General features: G+C 44.8%; 1 protein-coding gene across 2 annotated transcripts; it reads right to left on the bottom strand.

The window, feature by feature from the left end:
- Positions 1-5,776: 5,776 nt before the first annotated feature.
- SSTR1 (somatostatin receptor 1) lies at positions 5,777-10,983 on the bottom strand. 2 transcript variants are annotated; one of them, XM_077938771.1, is made up of 2 exons: positions 10,186-10,983; positions 5,777-9,362 (listed from the first exon to the last, which is right to left on the bottom strand). In XM_077938771.1, exon 2 carries the CDS (start codon positions 9,293-9,295, stop codon positions 8,231-8,233), a length of 1,065 nt encoding a protein of 354 aa, XP_077794897.1. In that variant the 5' UTR covers positions 9,296-9,362; positions 10,186-10,983; the 3' UTR covers positions 5,777-8,230. The 2 variants fall into 2 exon arrangements, with proteins under 2 accessions (XP_077794897.1, XP_028707348.1); XM_028851515.2 differs by lacking the exon at positions 10,186-10,983 and having other exon boundaries at positions 5,777-9,891.
- Positions 10,984-11,413: the final 430 nt, after the last annotated feature.

Here is an 11,413-nt window from a genome sequence, read left to right as displayed (position 1 = left end):
CCATCTTCAATATGCTTAACAGTATGCTGTGTGTAACGTTAAAATGATTTTATGAAGTTATTTTTAAACATACTTAAATAATATTATTAATCTTATGAAAATGTAACAAAATGTTACTAATCTGGATTAATATCTAATCTGATTTTAAAGCCGTAGAATCTAATGCAAAGACTGATTTTCTTGAGGTCATATGGAATCTGTGAATTTCTAGATCAAAATCCTTCTAACATTTATGAGATATTTTGAACTTCCCAAATAAATAGCATCACTAGTGTCCTTTCTCATAGAAAAAAAAATGCATAAATACAAATACATTTTGCTCAGCTTTCAGTGGTACTTACATGCAAAGAAATGAAGCAAAGTTTTGTTTGTTTAAAGTAAATCTAATACTATCTAAGTAATTTTATATGGCTAGATCATGCAGAAGCATTTTAAAGCCTGAATCACCTCAATTCTCCACTTTCTCTTGTGGAACACCAATAATGATTAATAATAATATTAATAATATCTTCAACTTACTGAGCTTTTAATATGCCTGGCAGTCGTAGATGGTGCTTGATTTTGTTGTTGTTGCTGTTTGTTTATTGCCATGCAACTACCATTCATTACATACTTTGGGTAGTTTTATCTCAATTTTTCCTCTTGAAATCCACCCTGCTACCCTCCCACTTCTGGATAAAGTTGACACTGCTAGCTCCAAGGGCAGATTATATCATCCAGGTCAGCCAGCTATATTCCTCAGACCTTGCTAATGAATTCAGTGGCAGATGCTCTCATATTCTGGAATTTTACTCACCTTCCTTACAAGCTAATAAGTTAGTCTGTTGCTGTTTCATAGAGGTTGGCAGAAGATACAAGATTCCTGGGTCAGGCAGAGGACTTTATTGCTTATGGCATAGCCAGCAAGCATGATTTGCATTAGTTCTCTTTGCCTCCCGTTCTCATATGGGTGATGCGCTATGAGTCCAGATGGATGCTATGCAGCAGTGGGTTTTGTCACAGTTGAAGGACACTGATCTTGAAGAAACCACCACTTTATAGCAAGAAGTAACCAAGCCTTCCTTCTGACCTTGAAATATACATTAGCTGATTGCTCAAGATTGGTTGCTGCAAACACAACCTTGAGAAATAATCCAGGTACAGAACAGTCAGCAGTCAGGGCCTCACATTCTTGGCATACTCAGCAAAATATATGGAAGGCAAAAAATGCAGAGAGGACTGCCTCCCAACAGAAAAATGTTCTCAGACAGCCCAAAAGAGAAAATAACATGTTCTCTTTCCTTTGAAATTTGAGCCTGGAAAGAAGACATATTTTACTTTCTGCATCTATCTTACCACAAAGGAATAACCAGACTGAGTATGAAGCCAACATGGCACAAATCAGAGATGAGAAATGGAGACTGAAAAAAGATTCTAGTGAGTTGTGGGTCAAGTGCACCCTGAAGCCAGATCTTCTCAAGACTTTTCACACATGTGAGCTAATTGAGTTTTCATACTAAAACAGTTCTGACTGTTTGGCATTTGACATGCATTGTTTCGTCACAACAGCCTTATGGAAGAGATGTCATTATCTTGACCTTATAGATGAGTGAAATGTGCATCACAAAGATTCAGTTGCCCACTATTACACAACAACAAAACAGAGTCACATCTGCTGATGGGAAACTCCATGCTCTTAACACTTAAATTATTAGTACTCAAATTTATTGTACTTTAGAATCATTGAGAATCGAGATCTACCCCAGACCTAATTAATCAAAATATCTATGGGTGAGGCACAGAGGCCATGAATTTTTAATAAGTTCTCAGATGATTCTGATGCTGGAATTATGGATCACTTGTTGAGAAACATTTGCCTTACACGAACATGCGATTTTAGGGATTCTGCTGCCTGATTTTCTGATACTATGCCCTTATTAAAAAGTCCTGCTTCTGGAGGAATAATACTTGAAGCTTTGTCAGTTATGTAAACTATAAATCAAAGGAAATCCTTTTCTGAGAAGAACTTTATTGGGAGAAGTGGAGAAAAATCAGAAAACATGAGGTCCTGAGCTGAGGGAAGGAGGGGTAGAAATGGGACCTAAAAAGGGAAAAGGGAAAAAAGACAGTCTTGAAGTTCTATTTCACCAATTATTGCCTAAGAAGTTCCTTTTTGTTTAATTAATAATTGTGTGTGTGTGTGTGTGTTAATTTCAGGTACCAGAGTTTATATATAGGAAGACTTGAAAGTCTTTTGAAAAAGACATACAGACATTTTGGTTTGCTAGTTACAGTGGCTCATTGGACATAAAGGAAAATGTTTAACTTAATTATTGACTTTGAATAGACATTTTGTCACTGCTAATAAGATTAGCTAGATTAATAGTTGTTCAAGGGTTGTGGAGATGGAAAGAACAGAGTGAGAGTTATTATTCATCAATATTTGGACATTCTTTCACAGAATAGTTATGGAAGTCATGTGTGCTATTGTAAAATATCATCCTGCTTGCCTATCACGTCTTGGTTTGTTTTTTTCTCTCTCTTTTTAAATTTAAGGGAAGTGTCAGTTGCCTTTTGAGATAGGTATTATTTTTTGAAAGTCAGAACTATTTTTGTACATAGTATTCTACAGTGACCTCCTCTATGTAACATGTCCTCCGTTAAGTGGAATCTAGCATATAGTCTTTGTATTCTTAAATTCTTAAAGCTGGGAATACTTGAAGTCTTCCTTATTAACATTTCCAAGCATGTAGGCACTGAGGGTGGGCTAGAGTTATTCAGTGACGAGTTAATATGCTAGCTGATAGCATTTCCCACTTCTCATTTTCTCTTATACTTCTTGTCCACTCAAAATTGAAGACTTAGATCAACCTGGCTTAAAGAGGTATTTATTTTTAAAGTTTTAAGTTCCTTATTGCTCCAAAGAGTTCTGGTAACATTCCTGTAGTCTCAATCTTAAATGGGTATAATATTTCTAGTTTCTGGCTAATTCAGTTGAGTTTAAGGTATGTTTTGACAGTAATTACGTTTATTATAAAAGTGAACATTCTAACCAAAGTTTTAATGATTTTATGTAAAATTATATCTTTTCTTTAGATGGTGCTCCTCTCTCCCCAATAGTATGATAAGGAAGCATTTTGATATTTCAATTTTAACTGGCTCATTCAGTTCATAGGCCTCCTCAACTTTGTCATACTTGCAGAACCCCTTCTTTTCTAGTTGATATCAGAAGCTGGGCTGTATTTGGTCATTCCTAACACAGTCCTTTTACAAGTATGCTCACTTGAATACCCTGTCTCCAGATATTTAACAAAATACTAAGTGATCACTTACAACATTATCTCTGTGTCTGCCTTCCCCTTGGGAAACCATGTCATTTCAACATTGTGGAAACTGTCTTCTTTTAAGCCAACAAACTGAAATTTATTGAATGAAAAGAAAGATATCCGTCTGCATATGTGGAAGAGGTTCTCATTAGCTCAAAGTTGTGTGGTGCAATGAGAGAGAAACATAGACTTTGCAATACTGTATTTTACAAGTACCCACCACAGTTATGTGTGCTATAGGCAAAAGTTGTATGAACATCTATTACTTCAGTTTAATACCACACTCTGATGTGGTACGTTGGAATAAAAAAGGGAATGAACAAGATTTTCAAAACAGAATCCCATTGTTAGAGTGTTTTCAGATCAATACAAATATGACATCTCTATTATTTGTTTAAAATAGGTTGGAAATATATTGCCATTTTAAAAATGAATCATCCCTACTATTCTCCAGGTGAAATTCTTGCCTTTTTTCTCAAGCCAAAATTACATGTTCAACATTTTTGTACAATGGTCAGGGTTAAAATGGATGAGGAGTCAAAGGTTTTCAAGTGTGATCCCTTTTCTGTGGGTACTATGTAAGAAGATGACCTGGGAAATGCTACTCTGGGAACACAAGGCCACTTATAAAAAAGATAGTAATTCACAGACATTAAACTAATATGTTTTAACTTCTATAAATCATGTTTCATTTTAGTCTCTCTCTCTGAGGAGAGGCTCATTACATTAGGGTGGGAGAGGGCTTGACTCCAACTTCTTTATAGGTAATACAAACATGCTTGGAAATCAGGTAGGTGTGTGTTTAGGGGAGGGACAGGAGGGATTACTAAATACTTTTCCTGCTACAGCAGCACATCAAGGGGTAAGACTGAAGGACTAAACCACTATCTTTTTCCTCTAGTGTAAAGGTGAGGTAGGGAGAGTGGAAAGTTTTAATAAGTGAGGTTGACAAAATTAAAGAGAGATGAAGAAGTCCTGAAAGCCACAGAAAAAAAGAGACGCATGGTCAGGTCAAGCAGATTCTAAGGGTTGCCAGTCTACAGCCATTGAGGTCCCCTGTGGTCACTGAGCCAAGAGTTTTACCATGCAGCCTCTGTGGCAGGGTGAGCTCACTCCTCAGCAGAGGCTGGGGGAGACCACAGGGCTCATGGGCTGTACTGGGACTATAGAAGACTCAGAGAAAGCTGCAGCCCACAGGAACTGAAGTGCAGGCCTCCCCAAGCTGAGAGGTTGATTCACAGGCTCTGACAGCTGCAGACTCCAACAAACTGCAGCCAGGAAGCAGACAGATAGACAAAGGACCTGGCCCCAGAGAGCAAAAGGAAGAGAGAGCCCCTTTCCCAAGGACTTGACCTTATCCCTTCCTCCAGTAGCATGCATAAAACCTCCTCCTCATATTCATTCTAAAGCCATTATAGGGATGTCAAAAGAGAAAGAGGAGGCCAGCTGAGAGGCTGTCCAAACTTATTCAAATGAAATTTTTAATTTTTTCATGGCTATTTAAATTTTTAGCTCAACTGGATGCTTGACTATTTGTTTAATTTTTTCGCTCAGTTAATGTATTGGAAGGAGCTTGGAATTTTGTTCAGATTAGTTGAAACCAAATGACAAAATGTGTTTTCTCTGCACATCTAAGTTACGAGTTTAATTTCCCACCTTGCTCTAGCTTTTAAAAATAATAAAAGAGACTTGCATAGTGAGAGAAAAAAAGAAATGACGAAAGTCCAGTTATCCTTAGTCATATTGTGATGATGTATAGAACCATATAAAGCATAGAGTTACAAGGCATTTGAAGGCATTTGAACTCTGTGTCCCCAACTCTGCTTCTGGAATCACTGCTATTACCTGCTTGGAAAATATTCCTTTTTGCTCATTTAGATATGAAAATAAAACTGCTGTTTTTAAAGTCTGTTAAAAACAAACTTTCCTAGTGATTTCTTACATTCTCCAGAGATTGATATGGCCATCACTGAACAAGGCAGAAAATATGTCTTCTTATGTCAAAATCTGATTTTTCTATTTCTTTTACCCACTGTCTTCTGGGACATCTTTAGGAGATCGTTTTCTCCTTCCGTTATGTTTCCTCAGGATGTAAATCAGCAATTACTTAGCTCCCAAAACAAACTCTGAGGTTATAAATGAGGGTAGACAGGAATTTTATCTGTGAGAGATTAAGACATCATCCAGTTAGTTTGGTGACAACGGAGTGCAACTGAGTGCATTACTTCCTGTTCATTCTGGCTCAACTTTTTCTTCTTTCTCTCTGTCCACCTCTCTCTCCCTTTTTGAACTAGCCGACTTTTCTTTTTAACAAAATAATTCAGGGTATAACCACAAACTTGGTAAAATTCCCAAAAGTAATCTGAAAACTTTCTTCTTAAAATCTAAGTGACACGTAAGTCAACTAAGCCAGTGTGTGTGTGTTACCAAGTAATCCACTGAAACAATAAAATTCAAATAGCAAAGGCAACTTGCAACAGCATAATACATCTGTTTATTTAGTTAATATTACAATGATAACAGGTTAAAAGCACTAAATTTGTATCCTCTTAGAAGGATAATAATTAAGATTTTGTTTTATAAATTTCACAGTTCTTAACCATTAAAAATGTATTTTCCAAAGGAGCAATAATATACATTTTGTTTAAGGGACAGATTTAAACTTTCTGATTTATGACCCAAAACATATTTGTTTATTAGTTTAAACAAAACATTAGGGATATCTTAACTCTTGGTTACTGCTTTCAGGAAAGCACAAAGTTGCTGAAGCAAATATACACAAAATGTATTTTTCAGTAGTGATTTCAACCATTGTATATCATGTCAATGAGTGAACCTGAGAACCCCAGATTTAGTATCTCCAGATCTTTGTAACACATTCTAGCTTAAACAATCAACCAACAAACATGTATTTAGTGCCTACTATGTACAAGCCAGCATACTAAAGCAATACAGGAAATACAAATAATTAAAATGATTGGCCTCACCCTGCTCAGGCTTCCAATGTAGCTGGTAATATTAAACACAGACACAAATGATTCCACTTTCAATGTCCTCAAAAAAAGTGATGATGTTAACTGGATCATATGTAAGAATCGCCTCTGCTGGAACCTAGAGGAAGCCGGGGTATCTTCAGCAGTGATTAAAGTCTCTGTCTGAATTCCTCAGCTCCAGGTTTGAGTGCTGCTTGAACTCCTGAAACTGAAAGTGTTCCAGCCAGACTCACACCTGTCACCATTAGTGGCTATACTTAGACTCATGGACTCATGACAATGGAGCAAGATAAACAAGTATATATATGTCCACATCATATATATATATATGTAAATATACACTCAAATCATATATAAGGTGATGTTCCCCCATATATGTCTCCTGGAAAGCCAGGAGTTCAGGACTTTCCACTGTGCATGGAGAGGAGGATAACCCACATTGTCATTTATTTATTATCCTAATAAGACAAACAAGAGACTATAGTAAGAAAAGTATGAAAAATCTCCAAACTTCATTCAACACAATCAAAAATAGAAAAGCTAGAGGAAAGGATAAGACAAGAGGGCCCAGCATTGAGGAGAGGCGTTGAGATGACCAGGGAGTGGGGCGAGAGCTTGCCCCCACTTCCACTTCCATGCCCACCCCCGGGGTCTCAAAGAAAAGACCTGGGGCTAGGCAAGCAGAGAAAAGGAAAGCAGAGACACATTTTCCAACACCACAAATAAATTAATAAATACATAAGTTAAACAGGAAAATAACTTTTAGGCACCGCTTGAAAGGCAGCAACCCTCTAGAGACCAGGCAGGCCCCACTCTGGAGCCGGCAGGTTGCGGCGACATTGCCAACACTGGCGGACTCTGAAGACGTCGCCCTGGGTCCCCTGCCCCTGGCGCCCGGTCTTTTGAGATACACTGGAGCAGGAAACCCTATCTCTTGTTACTTTTAGGTCGGTTCCTCCCGAAGCTTGCGTAAGGGAGAAAGCCAAGGCGAGCTGTAGCCCTGCAACCGAACCCTGAACCCCGAGGAAGGTGCGCCCTGCACTACCCTGCCCTGCCTAACGCAAACGCGCGGCCCGGGAGCGCCCAACGTTTGGTCTTTGAAAACGCCCAGCAGGAAGGTGATTCCTATTACGCGCCCCCCACTCTGACCTCGCAATCTTGTAAAAACTCCTCATTCGACCCTCCTTTTTGCTCCAAAAGAGGGCTTGGATGGGGACTCCAGAAAGCCTGGAGTTCGAGGCGCGGGACCTATTTTACTAAGCACCCGGCTCCACTCTGGGTGGAGTGAGAATGGTGGTGGCGGGCGGGGGAGGGGGAGTCAGGGAAAGATGCACCTTCACCCAAGAGTAGGAGAAAAGACCAGCTGCTTAGATCTTTCTCAAGTCTGACTTTCCTTAAGGTAGGGAGGGCTGCGCAAAGGGAGAGCGGTCATTCCCGAGACTCCAGTAGGGGCACCAGGCAGAACCCAGACAGCGGCCCCGCGCGGCTAGAGACTAACTCCGAGGGAAACCAGTGGCGGTATCCGTGGCTCAGCTTAAACAAATAGAAATAACAACTGGAGGGGCTGAGGATCAGACTGAGTTGTTAATGAGTTCGTGATCTGCCCTGGCGGGACGGTGCAGAAGAAAGGATCGAAGTTGCAGGGTAGGGAAAATAGAAGGGTCAGAGGAGTAAACGCAGTGGAGGAAGGAACAGAAAGTAGGAGACGCAGAAAAAGGTAGCCCGAAAGCCTTCCCAGTTTCTACGCAAAGCTCTCACTTCTACCATTGTCGCGCGCCTTTCCTGGGTCCCTCCGTCAGAGGCTCGCAGTGTCCTAGCCCCACGTTATCCCGACCGCACCCTGGCGCACTGGATACCGTCCCTTTCGCACCCGTCCTTCCCTTCTCCTCATTCTCCCCCTCTTTTGGAGCAGGGCCCCTGCGTGGCCAGGGCTCAGAGCGTCGTGATCCGGGACGTGCAGGTGCCATTACGGAAGACGCCGCCGGACTCCAGGTTCTCAGGTTGGAAATCTTCCACACTGTAGGCACGGCTCTTGAGTGCGGTGGCGTAATAGTCAACCGGCTCCTCCGCGGCGTTGTCCATCCAGCTGAGGCACAGGATGCGTTGGAAAGAGCGCTTGAAGTTGTCTGAGAGAAAGCCATAGAGGATGGGGTTGGCGCAGCTGTTGGCATAGCCGAGGATGACCGACAGCTGGCTCACCGTGGCGTCGTCCTGCTCAGCAAACACGTTGACCAGCTGCACCACGTAGAAAGGCATCCAGCAGATGACAAACACCATCACCACCATCATCACCATTAAGGTGATCTTGCGCTCCGAGCGCTTGCGCTGCTGCCAGCCGGCCTTGAGGGCCACCATGCGCATCTTGGCAATGATGAGCACGTAGCACAGGCAGATAGCCCCGACGGGCAGCAGGAAGCCCATGAGAAATGTGTACAACACGAAGCCCACCAGCCAGCGTTGAGCGGGCTCTGGCATGAGCATGTTGCAGGCCACCGTGCCGTCGCTGTTGGCCGCGGTGCGAGAGAAGACCACGATGGGCAGGATGACTAGCAGCGATAGCACCCACACCCCCAGGTTTACTACCTTGGCCACGGTGGGCCGGCGGTAGCGGGCCGCCTTGATCGGATGCACCACGGCCACGTAGCGGTCCACGCTAAGCACAGTCAGACAGTAGATGCTGGTGAACATGTTGACCGCGTCCACGCTGAGCACGAGGCGGCAGAGCAGCGCACCGAAGGGCCAGTGGCGCAACAACGTGGAGGTGACCAGGAAGGGCACGCTGAGCATGAGCAGCTCATCAGCAATGGCCAGATTCAGGATATAGATGTTGGTGGCCGTCTTCATCTTGGCATAGCGCAGGATCACGTAGATGACCATAGAGTTCCCACACAGCCCCACCAGGCACACCACGGAGTAGATGAAAGAGATGAGGATGGCGCTGCCCTGGCCCTCGCTCAAGGTCCCGTTCTGGGACGCGTTTCTCCCCGGCTCCTCCATGCCGTCCGCAGCGCCGGCCCCGGGGCCCCTGCTGCCGCCGCCTTCGCCGCAGCTGCCCGGGCTGGGACTAGGAGAGGAGGAAGGAGAGGAGGCGGTGCCATTGGGGAACATCCCAGCTGAGGGGGCCCAGTGGGGCTGCCAGGGCTGGGGCTCTCTCCTAGCGCACCTGCCGCCTGCGCCCTGTCTCCGCACCCTACCGCTTGCCTGCAGCCCAAAGCCGCCTAGCGCCTCCGGGTAGAGCGCAACCGCTGCGGGGAGCGCGGCTCCTACCGGCGCCGGCGGGGCGCACAGCCCAGCAGTTGCCTGGGCGCTGCCGTTTGCAGCTCCGGGGTGCTCGGGCACACGCGACGGTGGAGAGGGGAGGCCAGGATGCGGGAGCCCCGAGCGGCACAGCCATTAACTGGCGCGGCTCTGGGCTGGTGAATGATTAATAGGCACCACCAGCGCGTCAGCAGCTACGAAAAAAGTGAGTGGGGGTGGAGAAAGAGAGGGAGGAGAGCACATAGGTGGCTTGTCCCCCCTACCCCCATTCTTTTTCCTTCCCAGTCCTGCACTCTGCTCAACTTCAGTGGCTGCTTCCGGGGTTCCCTCGCAGCACCATCTCTCTCTCAGATGAACCAAGAGAGTTCCTCGGTTTTACTGGAGAGCGGGTGGGAACCAAAGATATAGATTCTGTCCCATCCCACTCCTCTCCTACCCAAAGCAAAGACTCAAACGGACCCATGAACATGGATGTCTGGAGTTCATCTCAGTTTCCCTCTATTGCTGCCCTTTTCTCTGGAGACCCCAGCTCCTCTCCCCTCCTGCAGTCCAGAACCCTACTCTCCCTCTTCCCACCCTCGCTTGCCTTGCAGCTCAGACCCGCCAGGGAAGCTCTGGGCCCTCCTTACCCAGAGCGCTCAACCTCCAGACTGAGGAGTAGATGGCCGGTGTAAAGTGCATGAGCGGTCTGGTAGCAGGTTGACGTTCTTCGCGCAGTCCAACTCCCTTCTTTGCGCCTGGCCCGAGCACAGGTGCCCACGCAATTACTCTTAGAGTCGCGGAAACTGACCCTAAGCTGCGAGCCTTATGAGAAGAAAGGCCAACCACCGTGCATTAGGGGCTTCTGCGCTATAACACAGCAGGCAGCTTAGGCTGTTGGAAGTGTTCAGGGACCTGAGTGAACCATTTGCAAATCTCTTAATAAAGCTCGTAGCGTTCAGATCCCCCCGTGTCTACCACAGGAATATCGACTGCAGAAACGAGGACGCGCGGCTGGGAGCTCTGGAGGAGCTTGAGACTCCCTACAGAACGTGCCAGGCGCGGTATTAGGAATCCACCTAGGTGTTCACTCGGGAAAGATAAGGCTGCGCCGCTTGGAAGGGCTCCACCCGCGTCCCTGCTGTACTTTGTACCCTGGAGAGTTGGCGGCTTCTGGGAGACGAGAGTTTAAAGGCTTGGGCGGGCGGGGACGCCAGCTCTTCTAAATCCAGGTGAGGAGCTGCCGCCATGCGATGACCAGACCTGTCACCAACCACAGGAATGGCAGGGCGATATTCGAATTTTTCCGGGAAGTGCTAGGATGACAGCTCTTTCTGAGGCTTGATGTGTGACCTGGATCTGAGTCACGTGCCCAAACCATTAGGAGACATCACTGTAGGCAAGCCTGAGGCTCGCTGACTTCATTTAAGAATCAAAACGGTTTCCCTGTAAGAAAGAATGGATGTTCAATTATCAGGATTTTAAACGAACCCTGGGACTTCCCACCATTCTTACCCTAGCGTCTCTTTGGCTTTCCAACTGTTCCTGTGGAAGGAAGAATCACACTCCATGCAACTCCCCTGTTCCTTTTCATAAACGTTGCTTTGCTCGGTAAGATCCCTGCAAGTCTTTATCTGAAACTTGTCTGTTCACAGGAAGAGTGACCCGCAGCAGCTTATTGCTCTGCCTCCTTCAAGGTTTGCTGTCTCCAGTTTTTCCTTAGTTTCTCCTTCTCCTCAACCAGGCTGTGCCCACTGTACTGAGTCTCAGTTTTCCTCCTCTCAGTAGACTTTACTCCGAGGAGAGGCTAAACTCCTCATGGAGGCTATCTGTATCAGTCCTGAATGAAGAAATGGATGCAGAAATTAAAAACAAAAA

The sequence above is a fragment of the Macaca mulatta genome, chromosome 7 (assembly GCF_049350105.2).
Source record: "Macaca mulatta isolate MMU2019108-1 chromosome 7, T2T-MMU8v2.0, whole genome shotgun sequence".
NCBI lineage: Eukaryota > Metazoa > Chordata > Mammalia > Primates > Cercopithecidae > Macaca > Macaca mulatta.
The sequence above is the reverse complement of the archived record's forward strand: the minus strand, read 5'-3'. Positions and strand labels throughout refer to the sequence as shown.